Source organism: Taeniopygia guttata, chromosome 12 (genome assembly GCF_048771995.1).
Source record: "Taeniopygia guttata chromosome 12, bTaeGut7.mat, whole genome shotgun sequence".
In the NCBI taxonomy this organism is placed as follows: Eukaryota; Metazoa; Chordata; class Aves; order Passeriformes; family Estrildidae; genus Taeniopygia; species Taeniopygia guttata.
The window spans coordinates 2,928,208-2,955,264 of NC_133037.1; the positions used below are offsets into that span (position 1 = coordinate 2,928,208).

The following is a 27,057-nucleotide window of genomic DNA, read 5'->3' on the forward strand; positions in this document are numbered from 1 at the left end:
AAAGGAGAAAATGGGAGACAATAACTGCCTTTGGCTCTCCACCAAGTTTATTTTTATCCCTAAATTGTGACTGTGGAATGTTTCTCCTCCAGCTCTTTATTATCTTCTCTACTAAAATATTTGGGTTTTTCTTTGCAAACAGGATAATTGATTAGGAGGAGGCAGGAGGGAGGTGGCTGCAGTCCCAGCACACAGTCCCAGCTGATCCCAGCACTCGGAACAAGAGCGCTGAAAGGAATTTTTGTTTTTCACAAGGGTTTATCAAGTACCTTCTCTTAAAAAGAGTGCAAGAGTACCAAATGAAAGTGTCACTAAGTACTGCTTCCACATATAAATATTGGTGCTTTTCTTTGAAAATTGACTTCTGGTATTTCCATTAATTTCCCTTGGTTTATGTCCCTAATATTTAACATTCACAAGAAATCAGATTTATTTTAGTTCAGCAATAAACTAAACTATAGCCTATTTTATCCTCAAAATTATTATAGGCAGGAAGCAATTTAAAATACTTCCAGCTATTGAAAAAGCACAACGGAGTTCTGGAAATGCTCTCAGCAATTAAATGTAAAGTTCTAGGGAGGTGATTAAAAGAACAGTTTGTCACTTGAAATGGATGTGGCTAATGGGGATGTATTTACATATTGCTTCCTAAAGCACTTTCTTACTTTTTCCTGCCTGCCTCCAGAGTGAGAGCAGCAGTGCTCAGAGCCAGGGCTCTTGGAATGACACAGCCAGTCTGGAGCAATTAGTGCAGAAATGTGATGAGGAGAAACCAATCCGTGTCCTGCGCAGCTCCAGGGGAGCCAGAACGGGGATTTTGCTTCAGCCCTGGCAGCCAAGTGCAGCAGAGCTTTTCTGTCAGGCTCTCATGAACATCTGGGCTGCCCTGGCAGCACCCAGGGGTGCTCCAGCTGCCAGCTGAGGAGCAGTTTGGGATGGAGAGGCTAACCCCAAACCCCTGAGTTTGGGATGGAGAGGCAAACCCCAAAGCCCTGAGTTTGGGATGGAGAGGCAAACCCCAAAGCCCTGAGTTTGGGATTGAGAGGCAAACCCCAAACCCCTGAGTTTGGGATGGAGAGGCAAACCCCTGAGTTTGGGATGGAGAGGCAAACCCTAAACCCCTGAGTTTGGGATGGAGAGGCAAACCCCAAACCCCTGAGTTTGGGATGGAGAGGCAAACCCCAAACCCCTGAGTTTGGGATGGAGAGGCAAACCCCAAACCCCTGAGTTTGGGATGGAGAGGCAAACCCCAGACCCCTGAGTTTGGGATGGAGAGGCAAACCCCAAACCCCTGAGTTTGGGATGCAGAGGCACGCTCGGGCTCAGAGCTGCTCCGGGCTGATGCTCCCTGGCCACGTGCTGGGCCCTTCTCCAGGGAATTTTTGGTGCTGGACAGACCAGGAGGAGGGTTAATAAAGAAATCAGCTGCCAGCCTGGAACATCTGTTTCCCAAGGATGAGCTGAGAAATGATGGTGCTGTAATTGCTGAGCTTTGCTTGTGACGCCACTTGGGATGGTTTAGAAAAGCTCCAGGAATTATTTAGTGTAGGGAATAAGGGACTTCAGTGGCTGTTTGGCACCCCTTGTGTGCACTTACCTCTTGGCCAGTTCTGTGGCTGTGCTCTGGGATGGGGGACAGCAAAAAAACCAAAAACAAACAAACAAAAAAAAACTAATCAGTGTTTTTGAAGAACTACATCTGTTTTTACATCAAACTAAAGCTCATTCCAAAATCAAAATAACAAGCAGACTCTTACCCCATTCCATTTAAAAATGAATATTGGGTTTTAGCCTGAAGTAGGAAGCTTGCAGCTTCAGCTGAAACATTTCAGTATTCTCATTAAGTGAGTAGATTGGAATTGCAGGATATTGTGTGTGTTTGTGTCTCGCTGCTCTCATTGTTCTGGGCTGTTCCATACACACAAGTTGCATGCCTGATTACCTGCACAGCAGGCTGAAAATTGATCTGGTACATTTTAGCTATAAAATATTTCACCTTTTATGCCAAAACAATTAATGTTATACATTAGTTTCAAATCAGAGTGTTGCCATTATACTCTGAAATAAAATTAATTTCTGGGGATACATTCTTCATTTTTTGTCCATTAGCTGGACTTGCATTCCCATCACGCAGTTTACATTTGGTATAAACAAAAATTCAGCCAAAGAGAGTTCTTCTGCAGAGTTCAGATGCAGTTTCAGTGGTTGGGAAAACACTGCACCTATTTTAAGCAGATCTCACTGTCTCACATCACTCCTGGAGGCCACAGTTCAAGCCCTGCAATAGAGGTTTTGTAATTGTCATTATTTTGATATAGAGAACATGAACAAAAAGTAAATATCAGCCCCGTTTGTGCTCTGAAGTGTGACTGCAGCTAAAGACTTCTTCATTATCAGTGATGGAACTACTTGAATGCCAGCAGCCCAGGATCCCCCTTGGAAATGCAGTCTGAGCCTTGCTTTGGTTTGTTTTTCCCACATACCAAGTATAGTTTTTAATCTCTAAGCATTGAATATGTGCAAGAATATACCCGAAACCCTTGAAATTATGTACAATTTATCTCAAATAATACTCTAAACTAGTTTTTCATTGCCAAAATGCTGCCATATCTGACAGAGGCACCTCATGGCATTTGAAACTCCAGGTTACACATATGTTATGGGAGCACATAAACACCTTGTCCTACGCCTCCAGGGCAGCAGATTTTTATTTTTAAAGCAACCTTTAACGTTTGCCAGAAGAAATGAGGGAGATGCTGCTTGGTTTTTGGCACCGGGGAGGTAACACCAAGAGCAGCTGGTGGTGGGGGCTGGCCCAGGGGTGCTCAAGGTGGTGATCTAAGTGCTGGAAAATTGGCCCAAGTGAGAAAGGAAAAGTATTGAGGAGAAGCTTGAAGTAATTTAGGTAAAACAAAACAAATTCTACCCCTGGGAGCACTCACATTCTGTTATCCCAGTCCCACAGCAGTGTAATCCAAGGATTTGCCTGCAGGGAGGTGAGTGAGGACAATTTGCACCCCAGAGCATCCTCTGGGACCTTAATGCACTTTTATCTCATTAATTAATTTCCTGCTTTTAGGTGATTTGTTTGCACTTCCCCAGAGGTTCCTTTGCACAGGGCCAGAGCTGCAGCAGTGATAAATGAATAAATTTGATAAATTTTTGTGGGTGGTTGTCCCACAAAACCCAGCCTGAATGCTCAGTGTGAGCTCTCAGAGCTCCTCCCTCCTGAGTGAGTGATGCTCATCCACAAACTGCTCCCTCTTCTGCCATTTCATCACACTTGGAGCTGAAATTGGGCCAAATTATGAACTAATTGGTTTCTGCCTTAATTAGGGAGTCTGTTATTATCCTCTCAAAATCAGTGTTACTTTCCCATAATTTTTAACCTAAGGTAGATCATTCAAAATAGCTGTTTGCTGCAGATTTCCATGTTTTTAATTGCACTTTCTGCCATTGCTAAATTCTGTCTGATTAGTTTCTTGGAATCAGTTTTCCAGGAGCCACGTGCCATCCTGTGGGATAGGCAAAGAGCCATTTGGAGACAAAAAATTCCAGGATATTTCAGCTTCTCCTTTGTCTCTGCTACAGAACATTGTAAAATCAGAGTTGGAGAAGTGCATGAAATAATTGGGATTTGGGGTATCAGTGATTGACATGAAAGTTCTTCATGTTTTGATGGTTGTTTTTTTCTATTTGTTTGGGGTTTTTTTTTGATTTTTGGTTTGTTTGGTTTTTTTTTTTTAAAACCTTGAAGTATTGTTCAGTCAGCTCCATGCTCCCCAAAATCAAGAATGTTCATTTCTTACAAACTTTATTTCTGGAAACACCCACTTGGCTAATTCAAATCCAGTCAGTTTGGAAGACTTTAAATCTGGTTCAGAAGAACATTGTTCACATCACTTACTTGTGGCTATTTTAGAAGTCTCATTTAGGTGTGAATTATGGGGCTGGCAGGTAGATATTAAGCACGTGTAAAAAAATGATGGGCCAGAAGACAAGGAGCAAGAGCTGGCATTATTTATGTAAATCGTGGATAAAATTAATTTTGTGAATTGTCCTACTCCTTTTGATCATATGTCTGTGTGCCTTTTTTTTCCCCCCTAAACTTCTGCTTTTCCAACTTCTGAATTTAATTACAGTTTGGGATTTCCACCACTGCTGTTGTCACTTAAATTCAGTTTACAAGAAGTAAAATCACCCTGCTTCTCTAAATGATGTCCCAGGGAAGAGTTTCAGTCTCACATAGAAGAAATGTGTCATTTATTTAAGTTCTGTATTTCTAAAATTCTTTAAACATGATTTAAAGCCATATTTTTAAAAAGACATGCATAAGCTTAAGGCTTGACTTCAAACATAGTTAAAAACCAATTAATGTGTGGGTTTTACCCCATTATGTTCCTTTAGCAACAGTAATTTGGGGTTTTTTTAAGGAGGAAATGACCCTGGTAAACCTCAAAGGCCATGGTGATTTAATTGTTGAATTTCATAAAGAATTCAGGTTTTAAAATGACAGGTAATTTTATAAGCATTTTTTTAATTGAGCACTTAGGTGCACAAAAGGCCTGGAACAGTGTGAACATGCTGAGTATGTTGGAAACTGCACAGTAAATAATAATCAAATAATGCAAAATAAAGAGAAGCCGCCAACCAAGACATAGTAAACAAATAAAAATTGAGTAATAACTGTAATTTCCAATACCTTATCCATGTATGGTCGCCAAATAAGGAAAAAATGCATTGGAAAGCAAAGGCTTAGAACTCAGAGGAAGCCCAGGAGAGACATATTACTTCCATTTATAACAGAAAATCAACTGAAAACTTGTAATTGACAGAAAGGGAGTGAGTTTGTGTCCCTGGAGGTGCCCTAAGATCAGCAACAGGCAAATGGTGTAAACATAATAAATCACACCACAAGTTGTTTAATATGATTTTTTTTCTTTTTCTTTTTTCTTTTTTTTTTTTTTTTGAAACTAAGAGTGCAATTTTGTAAAGGACAATAAATATAAAATGAGGTGGTGGGGCATGGGGGATGGAATTGCCCCAACCTTTTTTAAGGGAATCAATGAAAATAAGTGTTGAATGGGGAATTGGGTTTCCAGGAGTGTTTATTCATGGGTTGAAGGACCCAGTTAAGCTGGAATCCACTTTGCATGGCTGCCATAATTCCAGTGACTGATTTCACTGGGTTCACTCTTGACTTAACCCAAAATCATGGCAATGAAATGAAGCTGCTTCTTCTCCTGCTGCATCTCCAGATCTCCACGCTGGCCTGGACATCTTTTTTATTTTTATTTTCTCCTTTTTTTTTTTTTTTTTTTTAAGCATGAAATAATATTTTGAGCAAGGAAATACAGGTGGTTCAATAAATACCAGAAGCAGTAAAGCCTGGTGTCACCCCTTGCTGCCTTGTGGGTGTCTGAGTTTGGTGTGGAGCTGAAAATTGGGTTTTTTTGGTCCCAGAGATCATTCTTTCCACCCAGCTCTTCTGCAGAAAGAGTTCTCCTCTATTTCCTGCCTTTCACATTCAGAAAGGGATTCCCTGCTCCCTAAAACCCCTTCAAACTCCTCAGGTGTACTCTCTTTTTAATTTTATCATTATTTAATGCTTCCCACTGCACTAATTCCCCCGTTGTTTCCTGACAAATCCTTGCTGCCTTCCTTTCCATAAATGAATTGCAACCTCTGGGTTCTGGAGGAAGGAATTGTGGTGAAACCCACAGGGGTGATGATCTTGCAGGTCTTTTCCTCCTTATGGTTCTGGTTTTGACAACAAATATATCTAATATTTGTTTATTTTTAATTTTTTTATAATATTGCTCGTATTTTTTATTATTTCTAATATTTTTCTAAATATGAGAGAAGTTTATCTCCTGAGCCCGTTAATGGTCGGCACATGCCTCTGCTGCAAAATTATCATAATGGAAGAGGTTTAAATATTGATAGAAGAAAATTAAATGGAGTTTAATGATCCATTTCATTTGATGCCTTTTTTTTTTTTTTTTTTTTTTTTGCATTAGGCAGCCTATAAATATCTTAATAATTTCATTTATTGAGTGGTTTTTTTCACCTGCACCGTCTCACCTTGTGCTAAATTGTCCTGTTGGCTTTGGCAGCCTGGGGAGGTGTTGAGGGTTCAGGATGTGTCACCTTTCCATTTCCTGGTGCACCCAAATTTGTGCACCCTCAAATTAAACCTGTGCTCAAGGGCTGATCTCCATTTCGAGGGGGCAGTGCCAGTGCCGCAGACACTGCAGCACCAGCGAGGTCAATCAGGCTGTAATCACTGCTAATTAGCACTTCCAGAAGCTGTAATCTTTGTATAAGTGCCACGTGGGTGAAAAAAATTATTCATTGCCTAGAACACCATTAAAAATTTATTTTCCTTTGATCCTGTAGGAAATGAATGAGACAAACACGTGGCCTCGCACAGGAAGGGGCTTTTGCCAATTAAAATTGGCCACAAAAGGCTCAGAGTGATGCTGAGGAAACAAAACAACTATTTTTTTTTTTTTTTAAACCAAATCTCTTAGTTTGTCTTTTGAGGTGTGAGTTTGTTTTTTTCCTTTCAAATAATCACAATGAATGGTAGCGAGGGCTACTTTGCCACATCACACAGAAGTGTTCTTAATGGAGTTTTACGGATTTTTTAATGAAAAAAATAGTTTTGCTGTGTGATGAGCCCTACTGGGAATTTAGGCTTCTTCTGACATTCATATCACGTGGATACTGCTGTCCTGTTTCTACCTGCTAATCATCTGGCTAAGGAGTTAAGTAGCTACTGAATGAGTAATATTTCCATTTTAGCAAAGTTTGCTCTCGTTTTTTTGCTGTCTGCTCCTATTTCTGTGCGTATTAAATCCCCCCCAAAAAAATTAAAAAAAAAGAGAGAAAAGAACGAGATTTAAACAAACCTGCTAATATTCTGGATTTCTTTTGCCTTTTTTTTCCTTCTGCTGGAGGAGACGGTGAAGAAAAAATGGGGGGGGTGGTTTGCTAATTTTTAAATGTATTACAAAGTACTGTAAATAACGCAGTGCTGTCAAATACAGCAATAGATCAGTCTTTGAAGGTAAAAAAGGTGGGGAAAACCCTATCAAACACCTTTGCCTGTGTTTTTTTTCCCCTCCCAGACATGTCCTTTGCCTGGATCTTCAACGAGTACCCGTCGTTCGTGCAGGAGGACAGCCGGCGCTTCGTGTCGCAGGAGACGGGGCACCTGTACATCGCCAAGGTGGAGCCCTCGGACGTGGGCAACTACAGCTGCGTGGTGACCAGCAGGGCCAGCAGCAGCCCCGTGCTGGGCTCCCCCACGCCCCTGGTGCTGCGCACCGACGGTACGGCTGGGTCGGCACCGCTGGGTCGGCACCGGGAGCCTGGGGCATTCCAACCTTGGAGTCATCACTGGGAGCCTGGGGCATTCCCAGCTTGGATCATTTCCAGCCTGGGGTCAGCACCGGGAGCCTGGGGCATTCCCAGCTTCATGGGGTCATCCCTGGGAGCCTGGGGCATTCCCAGCTTCATGCCATCCCCAGTTTGGGGTCAGCACTGGGAGCCTGGGGCATTCCCAGTTTCATGCCATTCCCTGCCTGGGGTCATCAGTGGGAGCCTGGGGCACTCCCAGCTTCATGCCATCCCCAGCGTGGGGTCAGCACTGGGAGCCTGGGGCATTCCCAACCTGGGATCATCACGGGAGCCTGGGGTCATTCCCAGCTTGGGGTCAGCACTGGGAGCCTGGGGCATTCCCACCTTGGGGTCAGCGCTGGGAGCCTGGGGCATTCCCAACCTGGGATCATCACCAGGAGCCTGGGGTCATTCCCAGTTTCATGCCATTCCCTGCCTGGGTCATCACTGGGAGCTTGGGATCATTCCCGGCCTGGGGTCCGCACCAGGAGCCTGGGGGTATTCCCAGCTTGGGGTCATTTCCAGCCTGGGGTCATTCCCAGCTTCGTTCCATTCCCAGCTTCACTCCATTCCCAGCTTCACTCCATTCCCAGCTCCAGTCCATTCCCAGAGCTCTTGGCTCTTGTGTAAATCCTGGCGTGTCGTCCTGTGCCGGATCGCTCCGTGTGTCACAAACAGGATGGGACCCTGGCTGGCTGCAGATTCAGGATTTATCATCTGTCTGTGTCATACAAGCAAAAAGCAAGAGACACAGAGAAAATAACAACATCCATGCAAATCCAGATCAGAGACAAGGTGGCAGCTCATGCAAAGCCTTTCCTACATATTCTTTGAACCAATAGCATAAAACAAAAGGTGCAAAGTCACTATACTCTAACCAGTAACAGAAGGACCCACATGGGTTTAACATTAACAAAAGGTCTTCTATGAACCTCAAACAATACACAATAATTCATTATATAAGACTGAAACTTTTTCTATCTTTGCAAAGCATATATCTAGGACTTTTCACATCTTGAACTATAAATAAATTATTGTTCTTTCTTGTTCCTTATGATAAATATATATGTATTCACTTGGTTCTTAACTTCCTAGCTTCCCATGAGAAGTTTTAGAAATTTCCCAGCCTTTCTTAGCTTTATGTCTACTTTCTGAGGCCTTTTTAGCACTTTCTAGTCTTTTACCTTTTTATATTCCTACAGTGCTGCCATTGTGGCAGTTTGGAACGAAGGGGTGGGATCACTGTTGGGCTGAGGATGATTTGTGGCTCAGATAAATGCCAGTCTCAGGGGCTGTGAGGTTTTAGAGGAGCAGCCATTTGGCCATAGCTCAGAATTGTCCCAAGTTCTTTGTCACAAGGCAATATAGAACTTTCTAACCCAATAGACAGTTGCCACAGGGTTTATTTTCTTTCCTGACCTATCACTTTTACTTCATTCTGCTGCACTGTGGAAGCTTTTATCCAACGTGCTTCTAACTCATGTACACACATGCTTCTAACACATGCTTCTACCATAACTTCTAAACTCTCAGTTTATTGCACACAACCCCACCCTTACATTATAAACCCTTCACCATCTTATCAGTGCAGTTTCTCACTTACTTAGGGCATATTCTCACCTACAACTATAGAAACATTAGTTTATGATTTTTCTGCTTAATCTCTGTATGTTGTATTTTTGCATCAACCCAAGCTTCTCTCAAGGCTGCAGATAAATCCTTCAGTGTCTGTGGAAATTTCTGTTTTTCCAATTCCCACAGTCAAACTTTCTTCTAAGATAAACGCTGTTGCATCCTAACTCTGCCTCTGATATCACTGTGCATCCCTTTATAAGCAGAGTGGCAGAGAAATAATCTTGAATTGCAAAAAAAAGAAAACCCTTTGAAAATCACCTTCAAAATTTAACCTTCTCAATTGTCTCCCACAGGTGTGATGGGGGAATATGAGCCCAAAATAGAAGTTCAGTTCCCTGAGACGCTGGCAGCAGCCAAAGGCTCCACTGTGAAGCTGGAGTGCTTTGCACTAGGAAAGTAAGTGTTCATCTTCCCTGAAAATTGATGCACCTTTGAGTTCAGCTGCACAAGAGCTGTGGGGTTCTGGTGTTTCCCCAACACCTGATTTTGGTCATCACAGCTCCTGGCTGGAAATGAGAGGGCAAAGACTCTTGGAGTGTATTTTGATTTTGTTTAGAATTAAGATGTGTATGTTGGCAGCACAGGAATTTACATTTCATTTCAAATCAACTCCACTGTGGTTTTGCATATGACCTTTGAGCTAAGTCTCTTTTCTTTGTGCAAGGAAATGGTGCTGAAGTCTGTGAGAATGTTGTCTCGATTTTCCCCTTAAATGTACTTCATGTTTTCATAACATTGTTCTTTCTTTATAGCCAAAATAAAGATTGAAATGCATTTCTCCTCTGAATGATGCTTCACTCACAGCTGATATATTTTCTCTTTCCCAGATGATCTGAGAATGCATTTGTGTTTCTGTAAATGTATTTATTTACCCGTGTGGGGTTTGTTTGCAGGCAGTTTGTCAGGTGCCCATATCAGATTGATAACTTGATCACACACTATTGCTTTGGCTCCCTGTGAGGGGATGGCAATTTTGCAAATCAGAGAATTAAAGGCTGCTGGAGGATGGGAATTCCAAAAGACTTGCCTGGATTCTTCCTCCATGGAAGAAGCCACTGGTAAATCTCACCCATCCTCTGGGGAGGCCAGTGCTGATTTACAAGAAATGTTGCAATAATTGGGCATTCACCGAGTTATTCCTGACAAATTTGGGCCCACAAATGCAGCATAGGAATCAGCAGGGAATGCAAATCAGGTGCCTGAGTGTCTGACCATCTGTCATGTACAGTGTGGTTACTGCTTTTAACACAGCCTGGAAGTCACTGCTGAATTTAGTTCGCTTTAAGTATCTCATTATGACAATCAAGGACTTTAAGCAAAACTGTTTAAAATCTCATTACTCTCTCTTTAGCCCTGTGCCTCAGATTAACTGGAGAAGAACTGACGGGCTGCCATTTCCAAGTAAAATAAAGCTGAGGAAATCCAATGGCATGATTGAAATCCCTAATTTCCAACAGGAGGATGCAGGGCTCTATGAATGCATCACTGAAAACTCCAGAGGCAAAAACATTGCAAGAGGACGTCTCACTTATTATGGTAGGAAACCTCTGTTCTGCCCCTCTCCCACCTTTCTTTACTCATGAAACACAAACTGCTCTGGGGTACTCTGGAATTTCCACTTTCTGCAGTTCCATCAGGCATTTGGGCTTAAAAATCCACGGCGTTTTAAGGGCTACCAGAAAATGAGAATTTCTGCAGCAGTTTCTTGGTAAGGTCTGTAAGAAATGGCTTAAAAGCTCACAAGGATTGCTGAGAGTAAAGTATAGTGTGCCTGTGCTTGGTTTTGTCCATGATGGAAAGACTTTTTTTTTTTTTTTTTAACATTTCTTTTTGGTCCATTGGTGAAACCTTCAATTTTCAGTCAATTGGATTTATTTGGGGGATCATTTAGGCCTCCCATTTATGAGAAGTACAAATTTGTTCTTGCTTTGTGAAAAGATTACTGATGGATATTCTCAATCCTATGCTTTCAAAACAGCCAATTTTATTTTAAAATGAGTAAATAAATGGGAGGATATAATCCAGTATAGGAAATGAAATAATATGAAATTTTATAGCTGGAAAAAAAGCAGTCTCTTGTGCATTTGAGGCTATAGAGTGAAATGAATATCAGCAAAGCACACTGGTGGTGGTGTAAAGCCAGAGTGATTTGCAACAAAGTGGTAATTGACAATTTTTGTTAAAGCCAGATCTCAGCAAATATAATTTTCTTTACTTCAATGGCAATTTAAACAGTGATTCTGACTCTGCCTTGGAATGTTTCCCTCATGGAGGAATATTTGAGGAAGGAGATGGGTTTTGAGTTGGATAAAGGCGCAGATCACAGCTCCTCTGCAGCTGGGGATAAGTTCTTCAGAGCCTCTCCATGGGGAGCTGCTGCCTGCTGGAACACACAGATTTTGTTCCGTGAAGATTTTGGTTTGAGGCACAAGAGACTTTATAAGGAGGAAGGAAAATTTCTCTCCTTTCCAACTTCCAAATTAATCTTGACACTGAATGAAGGCCCTGTTGTTTCAAGGTCAGGTATGCACTGATTGCAATTATGGCTTTTTGAGAAATCCTACAATTGACATAGGGCAATAAATCCAAGCTGCTTCACCTGCCAGTGTCCTCTGCCATGCCAAACCTGGCACTGGGCATTTGGTTTTATTCAGTGACCTTATTTTCTGCTTGAAAGTTCCAAAGTTGGGGTTTGTACATCATTTTGGCTCAACATTCCTATGGCAGGGTTAAATCAGGGCAGTTGTGAGATACATCATTGGAAATTAGACATAAATTAGAGTAGATAAAAAATAAATACAGAAACTAGATATAAAATAGAGTGGATTTGTTCATTAGTCCTTGAATTCTAGGGATCCTGTCCCAAATTCTTCTTTGCTCATTAAAAGGCCACAGAGCTGAAATAAAGGATGTTGCCAATGAGCAAAAGCAGCCCAGCTGCAGTTGTGTAACAATGGAATCAGTGTGAAAGCTTTCATTGCAGATCTAGGCAGGGATTTGAACCCTCAGATGGAGTTCACATTCCAGTAGGAATGGCTGCCCATGGTAGGAGTCATCCCTGATATGGATGTTTATCTTAGGAAGAATAATGAGAGCTGTAATGGCAGTAATGGCACTCCAACTGTTTCATTTCATTTGTTCTGCTTCATGGAACCCATTCTGCAGAATTAAATAGATTTAAGTAATCTTTCTTATTTTGGTGCTTGCTTTGTTGTTGCAGTTAGAATTCCAGCAAGTTTGTATTCAGGATAAGAGCATTTATAGCTTCTGTTGATAATTTGAAGTTTTATAACTGAAGATAATGTCTTCTGGTGGATTGCCACCTCATCTGGTGCCAAAGCCCAGAAATCCGTCTGGTGAGGAAATCTAACCACGTCCCACTCAGCCTTCCAATAAAAGATCAATATTTAAGGAAGTTGTTTTAAAAGCAGATGAGGATTTGGGGAAAACTAATGCAATAAACTGAAGACATAGAGTAAAGAATAGCCCATCTGCCAGAAAGAACCAATGCTGTCAAAAATCCACAAATCTGCTGTTTTTAGGGAGTGGTGGCTGCTGTTAGAACACTTTATTGGTAGAAATTTAAGGCATGTCTGCTTATCAAACATAGAAAAATATAAACATTATAAAGGTACAAATATCTTTTTATTTCAAGAGTGACAAGGTTCATTTTCCTCTTGGAAAAACAAAGCACATTTCTGCCTGACCCAAAAAAAAAAAAAAAAAAACCAGTATAAAAAGGACTGGGGTTAATGTTTTGGAAGTTGTCATGGTGAAATAATAACAAAAAAGAAATCTTTAGGTAGAAAAAATATTGATAAAAATCGTTCATGTGCCTGAAAATTAGGTTTTCCTTTCTTTGCAAACTGTAAAGATTCTTTGTAAATGTAACATAAAGCTGGTCCTAAACCAAAGCTTGAAACATTCATTGCTCTGCTACAAAGTGAAACACTCCTATTCTGATTTGTTTTATGAGCTGAAACTGCAAAGTTTAAAATCTGCAAATCAGGTTTTCCAGTTCATAAATAGTTTGGTTAAAAGCCTTACTTTTTCACCCAATAATGAATTACAGCCTTGAAGCCACAAAGCCCTTGAACACAGGCTCAGCTTTACTCCTGCCCATTTCCAGTTTCCCAAGAATTCCTGTAAATCTGTCACATCTGTAACTCCTGAAAGAAATTAAATAAGTCAGTTTTATTATAATTATGGTGTGTTTTAAATATAGCTCTCGACCCATAGTTGGTGTTGATACTTAAAATAGGTATTCTAAACCAGATATTCTGGGTTCATTATAATAGTCACAGACTATTAAATCTTCCTTTTTTCTCCTGAAGGATTTTATCAAGAAAAGCCTGACATCAAATGTTCAGTTTTTTATTGTTTTTAGAGTTCCAACATTTGTTAAATGCCAGTTTTCTACTCAGGGGAGTTCAGATTGTGCTAAAAATAGGACAAGATTATCCAACTTTGATTGAATGTAGAACCTGAAGATTTAAATAATTTGCTTTCCCTTTATTAGCGTGTTCGTTTGTCATCGCTTTTAGCTTCCCATAAAGAGATAACAGAAATAAAAAAAGAATCCACAGAGATGTTTCATGGCAGAGAAAAATGAGAGGAGATGAAACAATTGTATTTTTGTGGTTTAGGATGCAATTAAACACAAAGCACGGTAAAGATATGTAAAGCAATTAATTTAAAGTGTAATTGAAGAAAATATATTTTTAATTAGCCCATGCTGATATACCAGAAGACCTGCTTGGCAGTACAAGGTAAAATGTTTGACAGGGAGAAAGAAATTCTGCTGCTGTTCTCCTTTTGCTCTGCAGTGCTGGACTGTGGTAACGAAGACAAAATCCCCCAGGAATAAGTAGAATCTGCCTCTTTTTTTTTTTTAGTGTTTTAAAAAATACTGGTATATTTGGGGAGGTTTTTTTTTTTGAACAATCTATCAGCAAAATTAAATTGAAACTGTTATTTGTGTATGTGGAAGAATATCTCTGTTTAAAGGCTTTTATCTGATAGCCTGGCTCTGTCCTGTGCTTGGCATGTCTTCAAAACATCGACAGCAAATTTACAAATGACTAAATAATATCAATGAGTTGCTGAATTTGATCACCTAGAGTTTAATTGTTAATTCTGTCTAATAATATCATTTTCTCGCTGTCCAGACAAACAGTTTGTCTTCTTTTACATACTAAAGCTTTTCCCAGTGAGTTGGAATTACCTGTTGCTTGAGGGCATTCTTATTTTTGAATGAGAGCCAAAAAATGGACATTTTCATAGATGTGCCCTGATTCTCCAGGCCCAGCTGTCTCAGCAGAACAAAAGTGATTTTTGCTTGAAGTCCCTTGGAATTTTGAGGTGAAATAAGGGTTCATCCCTGCTGCAGGCATCAGTGGGAGTGTCAGAGCCTGACCTGGAGACAGGAAAACTGCAGGTTACACTTTTGGGGTGGGTTTTCCCCCCACTTCGCTTCACAACTTCCCCTCTTGTGCTCTGGGAAGTTCTTTTTGCTCTTTCCTTGCCCAACTGCTGAGCTCCCCAGAGGTGTTTCAGAGATTTCCAGCCCAGCTTTCCTAGCGGAAATGGCAGAATAAAAAGGTAAAAGGGAACATACTGAGTGAATCCCTGTTCTGGAGGAGCTCCCAGGGGCTTTGGCTCCCAGCAGAGCACAGAATTCCCTGCAGGAGTCATGGCCCTGAACTTCTGCCTTCCCTTCACCCCATTCCCCTGCCCTGTAGGATTAAAAACAGATTTTTGGTGGATTCTCTCACTCTGAAGAAGATAACCCATAAAAACACCTGTTTCGGTGCATTGTGCGTGGTTAGCCCACGAATAATTCACAAATCCCAACACAGCCTCTGGAAGTGCCACTTCTTCACCCAAAAGCATCCCTGCAGTTGATCTTCCTTCACATCAACCCCCAGGATGTCACAGAGGATTTTGTAAAATCTGAAAAAATGGTTCTTCCTTCCCTTTTGGCCTACAGGGAAGGCCTGGGGTGTAATGAAGCAACAGTTGTTTCCTGCAGCTTAACTGGCTGGAAGAGCAGGGTCATCATAACCACCAAAAAAAGATGAGAGGCCTCTCGCTGGGATACTTCTGATGAAGTTACACACTTGTTCTCTCCTTGCCTCTGGGACCTTGAGCACTGCAAGGAATATTTTAGGCTGAAACAACTGAAGCAAAATGCAGGCTGGTGCTTTTCCAAGTGACTGGCCATGGAGCTGACGGCTAACCTGCTTTAGGAAATCACTTACCTACAAGCATTTCGTCCTGGGGGAGCTCCAGATGAATCTTTCATGAAGATTGCACAGCAAGTTCCCAAGAATTCTTAATATTATCCCAAAATACCGATTCTTGTCACAGCCTCAAACCCTGCACTGTGAACTCCTTTAAAATTTACTTCCAACCTCTTGACTTACAGGACAATATCTATTTTTTTTATTTTTTTTTATTTTAATCTCAGCAAGGATGTGCTGCCTGCTTGCCTGTTCCTTGCTTTAGGAAGAAGTGCCTCCTCTCCTCAGGAAGATCTAGGTTTCACAATAACTCTGCAGTAGTTCCAGGAGAAAATGAGGTTTTATTAGCAAGTCTTCCTTCAAGAGCACAGATGTGGCAGTGGTGGTGGAATCAGATTTTTTGGGCAGTAAAAGTTGCCTGGCAGTGACTGAACCTTGAGAGGAATAAAGGTTTTTATTCAGGGTCCTTCAGGTGTCCTCAGGCAGAGCTGAACAAAAAGAGGCGATGCTGGGCTTGGTCCTGTTTTGGGAGGGTGTCAAAGCATCAGAGCAGTATCAGAGCTGCTGATACCTGACTTTCTTCCTCTGCACATGGAGCACCTTTATCCTAGCCAGGAGTCAGAGTTTTCCCAGCTGGAATTTCCCCTCTTGAGCTGCCTGTTCAGTTTTGAGCTGGTTGGTCAAATTGTTCTCTTTCAACTGAAAGAGAACACTGAAAATGCACTGAAAATGGTGCTTTTCTTCCTGCTCGACTCCTCCATCAGGAATTGGAAGAGAAAAAGAGCCTTCCTCCAGGAAATCACTGAAGTCTCCATCAGCACTCTTTTGGGGATGGACAAGCAGCAGGAATTTCTCACCCTGTGCCTTGGGAAGCTGTTCTGTGCATTTCTGCTTTATTGTGTTGTGTGGGAACTTGGGAAACCCTCCTATGGAGACTGCCTGACACAGTCCTGAAACAAGATTAGATAGACCATGATTTTTTTATTGGTAGAATTGAATCCAGGATCTTTAGGCTTGAAAATAGATTGTATTTAACCTACTTTCAAGTGGAGATAGGCAGCAGATGTTATATATTCCACATGTATGGATCCATCAGTAATTCAAGCACTGCTGAATGTTGTATAAATATTTAGGTGTGGAAAGTTCTCATTGTGTGGAGCCCTGAGGTTTCATTGCCTTGGCACACGTGGGGCAAACACACCCAGTGACAATGTGGGATGAAGCAAGGGCTGTCTTGAACTCCAGTGTTGTAACATGGACTTGGGAGATTTAACCCCAGTTAATACCAGTGAAATTGTACATCCATGTGACACACAGATCATCCTGTCTTTTGCAGCTGACTTGATAAAGAGAGTGCAAAAAATAAATTATCCCCAAGTCACTGAAAGTGTGGAAATAAAAAGTAATATTCAGAGGGTGTCAGCAAATATTGGTTGAATTCCAGTATTTATTAGTAGTTAAAACCTCAGTGAATACTTTTTAGGAAGTTCTTCTGTAAGAAGTTAACCCCAAATATGGATACATAAATCATGAATAGGTTAATAATCATTATCATACAAGCCTGGTGCTGTACATGGTCGTGTTGAGGTCTTCCACTGCATTGCAGAACTGGGATTGAAAGGAAATTTCCATGCTAGGAAACAAAGAATCTTTTAAAATGGAATTAGTGCCAGCCCTGGTCCAGAGCTGGTGCTGTGGCAGAGGAAAGGTTCAGCTCTCAGCTGTGCCCACGGGCACATCATTAATTCCCTGGCCTGACTTAATTGCTGCTGAGCTCCATGGTAGTGGGAAGATCACTGGGAATTAATCTGACCTTCTGTCCTTCCTACACTCAGGTATTAAATAATGTTTTCCTACATCACCAGGGACTTGTTTTCTCCCTGTTGTTTCCATATGAGGGTGGTAAGAGATTTTCCTGAATTACTGTCTTAAGATAAGCAAATTAACTCTGAAAAACTCTTTGCCCATAGCTAGGACTTTACAGCCAAGTTTCATCCTGCTCTTTCATCTGTTTTTTCCATAGGCCATGTCCAGAATTTCTCTTTTCTTGGAGAAATAACATAGGCTGAGATGATAAACTTTCTAGTAAATTAAATAAATTCAAAGAAAATTCACAAATTACCTATAAGATAGGGTTGAAATGATGTGTGAAACAGCACTAAAGGAATAAAAATAAATTAATGTTGTCTTTCGTGCATTGATGCTTATTTGCCAGGTGAGCTTTCTCCTTCTTGTGAAAGCTGTAATGGATGTTTTAAATATCTTTACAGTTTAAACTGTATTTTGGGTAATTCTGAAGGCTGTCTGGTATTATTGCTTCAAATTTTGGCTTAAAATAATCGTGATTTTTATGGACTTTATTCTGCTGGTTTGAATTACCCAAATTCTGTGCCAAGACTTCTGCTTTCAAAAACAATCTCATATATCCATGTTTTCATCCAGTTAAGTGCTGCCTTGCATTAGAAAGCAATTTAAATATTATTTAGCACTAAGGCTGACATACCATTTTTTTTTTTAGGACTTAAAGGATTCTCTTCAGCATTAATTTGATGATTTAGCCACATCACTTATTTAATTTCAGTGTTGCCATTAATGACTTTTTCTTACATTTGCCTCGATTATAAAATGATGTTCTTTAATCATTAGTGATTTTAATACTGGTTTCACTAGTCCAGCTTTAGTGATCTTCGTTTTCTTCTGGTTTAGTGCTCATAATAAAAATGTGCAAGGGGAATAATAAGTGGTTTCATCAGTGGGGCTTGAAGCAGGGCCAGCGGGAGGCTCTGTTGGTCTGTGCAGGAGATGGATGAGTTCTGTGCCCATGAATTAACCCTTTGGTTAATTTGGTTCTAATTTGGAGCAGTGTCTCGTGAGGGTCTTTGTTGTGTGTTCTGCCTGCAGCAAAGCCTCACTGGATCCAGACCATAAAGGACATGGAGGTTGCTGTGGAGGACACCTTGTACTGGGACTGCAGAGCAAGTGGGAAGCCCAAACCATCCTACAGGTGGCTGAAGAATGGGGAGCAGCTGGCAATAGAGGTAAAAATCTGTCGGGAAGAAGTGGTGCTGTGTAAAATTATCAATATCCATGCAAATAAGAGAACCCAGAGTTTCCTGGTGTTGGTCGAAGGAAGTCTTTGATTTGTAGGCATTTGAGATTGCCAGACCTTGGTGCAGCTGGGCAAGTTTGAAGAATTACTTCATACACTGCATCAATCTCCATATTTGGTCACCACTGTTGTACCACGCTGCAGCCCTGTTACTTCTTTTAGAACTGTTCTCATGATTATGCTTTTGCATTTACCCTATTCGTTGTATTTATGCTGTCCTGTTTCTATTCCTTACTTATTTTAAATTTTTCACAGGAAATATATCATCAATAAAGATATTTTTCTTAATATTCAGGGAAGGATCCAAATTGAAAATGGTGCACTTACAATATCAAATCTAAATCTGACAGATTCTGGCAGATACCAGTGCATAGCTGAAAATAAACATGGTGTCATCTCTTCGAGTGCAGAGCTCAGGGTTGTAGGTAAGATGTTCCTTTTTTCATTAAAACACAAACCTCATTATCTCTCTCCACACCCCCCCATATTGCACCTCAGATTTAACTCACTCAGCTGCTGTCACTGAAATAAAACGTTTTTGTCACCCTGACTTTTTATCTGCAGAGCTGAGGAGTTGAGTCATCAGCTGCCAGAGCATTTTCAGGCCAATCATTCATTTAAAAGAGAGCAGGATAAATTATTCACGAGGGGAAGAGCAGGGATGGGGGTTTGGGATTGAAACCTCTGGCGTGCTGAGCTCATGCTGGTTCCTGAGCTGCTCTCCCCTCTGCGGGAGGCTCAGGGACACCATGGGGTTAAAAACCTCTGTGTGCAGCCCTCCAGGAGCAGGGACAGGGAGTGACATTCACCCACCCAGGCTGTGCTTGGGGCTGGAGTAGTCACAGATGTTTGTTTGAGGGAAAGTGTTTGTTCCCCACGGTTTGTTTGAGGGAACACACCTTGGGACTGACACACCTGTGCCATTTCTCCCTCCAGCACTGTCCAAACTAAGCTGTAGCTGTGTTTTGGGGACACAGGTTATTATTTCCTTTGTGCTGTGGATGAGCACACAAGGCTCCTTCAGCCTTGCTCTCCTCAAACGCTGAATTTCCTTTCCAAGTTCAGTGTTGCTGTAGGGAGAGCCTCCTCCAAACTGGATTCATGGAAACCTCACTCAGAAGGAGCTGCACTGTCAATTCCTGTCATCTGGCCGGCACTGGCACGTGGAGCTGGGAACCTTCCAGTTCCCTGGGGTTCAGTGAGCCTCTAATCAAACATTGATTAGATTGATCAGATAAATCTGCTCCCTTCAGCAGAGCATCCACTTGGGCAGGAGCTGAACATGAAACTGGGTTTGTTGAGCTTTGGTGGCTTTGATCCTCTGTGCTTGCCTTGTTGGGTGCTCACCTGCACAGCTGAGACCTTTGGTGGCAGGATGAGGTACAAAACAGGAGGAGAAAATACCTAATTGCCCAATAAAAGATCTGTCTGAACTAACTAATGGTGTTAATTATCTTCTGAATCTGAGAATGCTCGTGTTAAGTGCTAACTAGTAGTATCATTAATATCATTAAAAGTGCTTTATTTCACTGCTACTCCCCCTTCTGTTTTAGCTTCTGCTCCAGATTTTTCCAAGAGTCCAATGAAGAAACTGATCCAGGTTCAGATAGGCAGCACAGTTGATTTTGAGTGCAAACCCAAAGCTTTCCCTAAGGCCAAACGTTCCTGGAAGAAGGGAGGTGAGCAGCTACAGGAAAATGAAAGGTACCACGTTACACTGGTTTATTTGTTTTAATCTTACATTAAGCTTTTGTGTGTCCTTTTATGCAGTAGTGTCAGCTGTAGATCCAAACACTTGTAAAGTCTGAAGTCTGGCTGGCTTGGGGTTTTTTGCTTGTCTTTTTTTCTGTTGGTTTTTTTTTTTTGAGAGTGCAAGTATGCTGCTTTCTCTGAGGTCAAGGGTCACATTTTGTTTTCAGTTTAATGTAGAGTTGAGCATGATTTAGAGAGAACTGGGACTGCAAAGCCTCCCAAAAATGCTAAAAGGCTTCAACAAAATGCTCTGGAAATGTTGGCAAAGGGGCATTTGAGTGTGTTATAGCCATGGGGATGATATAGCTGAGAAAAGAAAGAAAAGTTAATTTGGAGGTCAAGAGTAGCAGATGAAAACATGAAAAGAAAAGGAAAATGCACTTCCAGGTCCTTTCCAAGCAGCCATGGTCCTACCAGGGATAACAGATGCCATCATTGTTTATGTTTATTTGTGAGGGTTAGGGTGATAGTGGATGTGTTTTGGGGTTGTAATTCTCAGGGGAGAGTTTGGGATTCACCCGTGTCCCCAGCTATTGATTTCCATCAGCATATAAATGGATTTTTTCCAGCAATACCCAATAAAGCATTATTGAATCAGTCATAAACTGAAAGTGCACACGTGTCCTGGTTAAATTGTATAAAAAGATAACGCTCATGGGGGTGGTGTCCTGATTTTTAAAAGTGTTAAGTTTCCTTTTATAGTTCTTGGAAAGTTTTTAAAGTTCTCATAAAACTTCTTTAGCCTTCTGATAGTGTTTGCATATTTCTACTGGAGTTCTCACGCGCTGTTCATGTAAATAATGATTGTTTTGCATTCTTCTTTGTGGGAGGAGAGAATTGATGGACTGTTGGTTTGACCAGTGTGGTTGGAGAGGTGGAAATTCCATCCTCCAATCCATGGCCACTTCTGGAATTCTACAAACACCAGATGTTCAAATAAAACTTTCTCTTTTTTTTCCTTTGAACTTGCCAGGCTTCTGTGTACTCATTTCGTGTCCAACAGCGACAGGGGAGCCAGAAGTGTTTTTTGGGAGCTCAGTCTGGGTTAGACACAGCTGCAGCCCCAGCAGCAGCTCTGGAAGGTCCCAGTGTGAGCTGGGAGCAGTGGGGACAGGGACTGTGCGTGTTCCTCTGGTGTCACTCTGCTTGGCAGAATAATTGATGGACAGAGAGCATCCAGAAGGGCAGACATGACACTGAGGAAAGCAAACGTGAGGGTTTGAAGGAGGATTGCCGTGGCACTGTGGTGTGATTTAAGGAATGTGCCCCTGCTCCTCTAGGAGTGGGTTTTGATTTGTACAAAGCTTAGCCTGGCATCAGGAACCTGCTGCTAAATTAGACAAAATTCTTCTGGTCCTGTGTAGGCCTCAGATTCAGTCAAAGAGAAAACAGAAAATTTCTAACTAGGCAGAAGCCTGAGAAAGTGCTGAAAAAGAATGTGAACCAGTTTTTATCTCTCTTGTTGTTCACGTTGTTTATAGTTAAGTTTTACTACTGTACATCATTCACTGCACACCAATAGTGTGGAATGTTTTCACTTCAAGACCAATAGAGTTAGTGTACACAAAACTCTGTATAAAAGAGCAATATATTTTAAAATAAATCAGTTATACTCTCACCTTCTGAGTGGAGTCATTTCATCCCCATCCTGTCTCAACAGTGTCAGACCTACTATTGTTAATGCAGGCGAACCCAATGGTAAGAAATGACAATGTCTGACTCAACTCAGAAGGCTGAATTATTTCTTTATTATAACTATGCTAAAATACATTAATATGTAATATAAAAGGAGGATACTAAAACTCCATACTACTTTCTCTGACTCTAACCCTAACACAACTCGTGACCCTCTCTGAGAGCCCAGCCCCAGTGGGTTGGATTGGCCATCAGCTCAAACAATCCTCACCAGAATCCAACCAAGCCATCACCCCAGGGAAACAATTCTCCAAACACATTCCACATGGGAAAAACAAGGAGCAGAAATAGAAATTGTTTTCTCTTTCATTTCTCTCTGTGCACCTCTATGAAAAATCCTGAGAGGGAGAGAAATGTGCTTGCCACATCCTGGTCCTGTAAAACGCCATGTTGTGCTTTTCTTCTGCAGTTTTTAGACACAGAAGTTTTTCCCAGATAGATAAAACCTGGAGAGGCTTCAGTGGAGACTTTTATTTGTGCCATCATAAGGCTGGAGCTGTCTCCTTGTACTGAGGAGCTTTGGGCACTGCCAGCTTTGCCCTGGCTCTTTGTTCACAGGGGCCTCAGGAGTTTTTATGTGTTCTGGTGTTAAGTGTTGTCAAATGTGACAATTTGGCAGAAGTTGGGGCATCTGTTGCTGCAGAGCTGGACATGGTGCCACAGCCTCGCTGGCTGCCTGCCTGCAAGCAAAATCCCTTTCAAAATAGCACTTCTGGGTTATTGAATACTTCTAGCCTTTAATTTAACAATATTAATGTATTAAATTAAAACAGTGACTTCTAAAGTTCTGTGAAACTTGTTGCCTTTTGATGGATCTCAATCAATTTTATTTTTATGACTGCTTTTGTAAGGCATGTGCCAAAAAACCTACAGCGCCTGATTTTGTCTGTTTAGGAAAATTCCCAGCTTTTGTCCCAGTTCCACTTCCATAAAAAGAAGAATGGTATCAGTTTGATTTGGGGTGATAGTACCAGGCTGAAGAAATCAACACTCTGTTTCCAAAAATGAATTGAATATGATGCTGCCTGCTTTAGGTTTATGAACATAAATTACAGCTGTTACTTCTGCCAAGTGCAGGTAATTCCAAAATATGACCCAGAGCGTGCATTTTTGACAACATACCGTAAATGGCTTCCAGAGGAAGCACAATAACAAGGCAGTAATCCTGAATTAATCTAAATGAAATAAACTTGCCTTTGGAGAAGAGCAGAGTGAGGTTCTTTGCGGAAAACCTTGGAGTTCATTACTGTCTGCTGTGAATAATTGCAATTCGTGAATTTCATGCAGTTCTACAAATTCCTGCAATTCAGGAAAGGGTTTCAAATTAGCAGTACATTTTTCAGCCCTGAACTCCAATTCAAATGGAGAAGTCTGCTAGGGAGGGTTTCCTCTTCTTTAATTGCAGCAAGCAGGAGGAATAAATTCCTCCCACAAGGGAGGTCCAGCATGGACAACGCCAGGGAGAGGTGGGGAGGCAAAAGGAGCTGAATTTTAATTCCATTTGCAGCAGCTTGGCTGGAATTTGTATTTATTAAGAAAACTCCTATTTGAATAGTAAAGATAAAGCACAAATACTTGAATTCCTTGTCACCAGAGAACTTGGGTTTCACTGAGGTAGTGACCACAATGCTTTAGTAAAGCCTGAGAGAGTTTCATTTTGATGGCACTGTTGCTCAGATTCTTAATTTATTTTTAAATGGTGCTGCTTTTTCTGTATGTAGAAGATTTGGATAATGACTCAGTAAATTTTAATTAAATGAGCTGAATATAGTGTGTCTTGTGGAGGGGAGAAAATATAATTCAAAATGGATTCATGAGCTCTGGGCTGAGAAATCACTCAGCATTGAAGAAAGCAATCTTGTTCCTTGTTAATTTTGCGAAGTATGTGATTTATTTTTTTTTCTAGAATATCTTTAATAAAGAAGCTAAACATTAAAGAGCAGTGGAGTGCAGAGAATAGTGAAAGCATAGGATAACATGCAGAAGGAAAGTCAGAAAATGGGAATTAAATTTATCAGGTGTCTGAGACACTTCCACCTCCAGATGGATGAATTTTTGTTGTCTTTTTATCCTCCAGAACAGGAGGATTAGATGCTTAACCGAGGTTAAATGTCCCTGATGCTGGTTTAACTCACCAAAACCAGAATAAATAGTAAAACAGCTTCTGTCCAGACATAACCCCTCCAAGATCTCCTAAATGTTTCATGTTTGTACATGACTTTTAATTTTCAATTTGTACTTGACAGCCACTGCCTGTGGGCTGAAGTGGGTCTGAACTCCTGGCTCAAATACCTGACTGGAAGAGAGCTAAAAAACAGATTTTTGTGAAAATGCAGAGCAGCTTTTAAAAATAATTCACCTTTAAAAAAGTTCACCTTTATTCCTAGATATTTCTACATTTACTGAGACTTGAAAAAGATGAGAAGATGCTGCAAAAACTTCACTGAAAGACTTCTCAGTGGAATTCCCTTAGGAAAACTCCAGTTTTAGCAGCTTTCATTGTGGCCAAGTGATGGCAAATTAAAGGAGGAAAGAAATAATTCCTGATAAAAAAATTGCACTATATTTTAAAAGTATTAGTTAATGGTTTTAGCTTCCTTGCAATTTTAATTCAATATTTTTATTCATTTTGTGTTACAGTTTGAATTGCTGTGATGTGAAAAGTAATGCATTTACTTACCAGTATTTGCATAGGATTTTATTTTGCTGACTTGCCTGTTAATTAATCTGCTTTAATTTAGTTGGAATTTGATTGATACATTAAAAGAAAGTTTTGACCCACTTTTCCACTGTTCCTTGGCACTGAAGTGTTATGAACTGGAAAGGAATGTTTTTGTGTTTATTACCATATCATAAGGATCTAAAATAGTTGTGTGTGGTATTGTTTTTTTCTTGTTGTTTTTTGGGTTTTTTTTTTTGGGGGGGGGGGGTTGGTGGGGTTTGTTTTGCTTTGTTTTGTTTTTTTCTGAATAATCTGAGAAATGAAGCAGGCAGTGATTCCTGAGTTTGCTGGTGTTTGATAGTTCATTGCCTTGGGAGGATGAACAGGTCTGCAGTCCTTAACAGCTGCATTAGTGACACCAACTCTCAGTGGAGACACATCCTGTCTTCTCTCTCTAAATATCAATATATAAAGAGGTATAACTTTTAAATAAGTGTACAAAGAGGTATAATTTCTCTCATGTCAGGAAGCCCTACGTCCTGAAGTTGTTTAATCCTTCTCCCCATCCTGCTGACCTCAGTGCCAGGATATGAGTGTGAGTTTTATTTGACTGCAGAGAAAAAGAATCTCCCCAAACATCAATTTCCCCCAGTTTTTCTCAGGAATTAGTGAGAAATTATGAGTTTGTCAGTGATGCTTTGATCTGATGACCAAACAGGTCCTAAATCCATCTCCAGCTGGAATTGAGGTGGATTTAGGACCCTTACTCCCCACCATGGTCCCTTTTGAAATTTTTGTGCTATTTGCCAGAGTACCAGAAGGGTGCAGGTTGTGGAAAATGGAATTTCCATGGAAAATTGTTGGCCTTAAATAAAATGTTTTGGAAAAGCACCTGTAGATATAGGAATGCCAAAGGCTGGATTGTTGTTTGTGTGTGTAACAGGTCTGGGTCTCCCCCTGGCAGAGTTCCAGCACCGTGTGTGAATATTGAATAATTCTATTTAAACTAAAAGCTGTTGTTTGTTGTTTGTCTCCTGTTCCAGCAGGAGGGGCAGAGTTATTTTTGGGTTTGGGGGTTTCCATGGGCTCTGAGCTGCATTTAGTGTTTTGTAATTGGAAAAAGTAGAGCATTGCTCTTCTTTTAATTTACCAGTAAAGATTTTATTTCAACTATATTATTTTTCTCTAATGGATTTTATTTTTCATGTATTGTTTGCTTTTTGGTTTTAATTCTAGAAAAAAATTATTCTTAATTATATATCAGGGTTTTAATAAGCTTTCTGTTTAATTATTTTAGGCAAGCTAGGCTTGCAGGTAGCTCAGAGCACTCTAGAAGTGATTTGTTTTAATTAAACAATAGACATTTTTCAGGTTTATTCCATGATCCTTCTTTTTCCTTTATTTGATCTTAGCCTTTGTCAACACTTGGGGTTTCTTTAATTTTGTATTTTTTCTGTTGGAAATTGCATCAAAGTAGATGAAGCCTCAGCTAGAAAGTGCAACAGCACTTGCTTGTAACCATAATTGATATATTTTAACACCTTTTTTTCATGTCATTCTAATTACCTATAAAATGTATCACTCATGTCTTTAACACATTTAAAATACCTATAAACCATATGGCACGGTTTAATTAATTTTAAATGTTCCATCTAACACGAAGTGCAGCCAAATATGACTGAGGAATTTTCCAAAACAAGTTAATGAACCTCAGGGAAGTCACTGGTGAGGCACATCCTCCCTTGAAAAAACACTTCAAATGCCATCCCATCAGCTGAGGAACCTCAGGATGCTTTGTGGTGATAAATGGATTAAACTTCCTCTATTTCTCACCCCAGTAAAATGCTTCTGTCTGTTGTTCTAACAGGGTGACTTGTTATCTCTTGTAATTTGCATCTGCTAATTTCATTATTGCACCACCTTTGCCCAGAGGAAGAGTAGCTCAGCTCCAGCAATGAGAGCTGAAAAACCCTTTTTAGGGAAATGCAAAACGCAATTTGAACTCGTTAATAGAAAAGCCTTTAAAAGTTGTGTATATTTCTGTGTTGTAATTCCAAAAATTCCCTTTTCCTTGTACGAAGCAGTGCAGATTGCTGCTTTCAGAGGGTGAAATCAGCCTCCAGGAGGCTTTGAGGATGAGCTGGGTTTGCTGGTGACGGAGTGGGGCAGTGGAATTCCAGAGCCCTGGTGTTCTCCCACTGCTGGGATTTGCATTTAGGGAATGTGGGTTTGGGTCAGAGGAGTTAAGTGTGTAGGATGGCATCACTGATTGACCCTTTCATGAAGAAATTTGCCCCAAAATCCAATCTAAGCCTCCCTGGCCATTGCTCTGGTTTGGCCCCATGTTGGGTTTCTCCCTGGGGGCTCCCCTGATGAGGGAAGCCCTCCTGGAACAGTTCTGTGTCAGTAACAAGAGACACATTGGATTTTTCCAGTCTTCAGCTTCTGTTTATTGTTATCTCATCAAAACTTCAGCACGCTGTCTGCACCAGACTCTGTGCAGGAAAACAGCACAAAAATGGCCCCAGATGTTCAGTTCCAAGGTCTTCTAGGGCTGA

General features: G+C 40.8%; 1 protein-coding gene across 2 annotated transcripts in view; it reads left to right on the top strand.

Annotated features, from left to right (window-relative positions):
- Positions 1-27,057, top strand: part of CNTN3 (contactin 3) — a 94,545-nt gene that overhangs the window by 49,417 nt on the left and 18,071 nt on the right. For both annotated transcript variants that reach the window (XM_002186688.7, XM_030282810.4), the window contains exons 4-9: positions 7,134-7,337; positions 9,333-9,435; positions 10,391-10,575; positions 18,183-18,319; positions 18,686-18,815; positions 19,944-20,094. In XM_002186688.7, the coding sequence (XP_002186724.6) occupies positions 7,134-7,337; positions 9,333-9,435; positions 10,391-10,575; positions 18,183-18,319; positions 18,686-18,815; positions 19,944-20,094 (910 nt within the window). The remainder of the gene's footprint in view (positions 1-7,133; positions 7,338-9,332; positions 9,436-10,390; positions 10,576-18,182; positions 18,320-18,685; positions 18,816-19,943; positions 20,095-27,057) is intronic.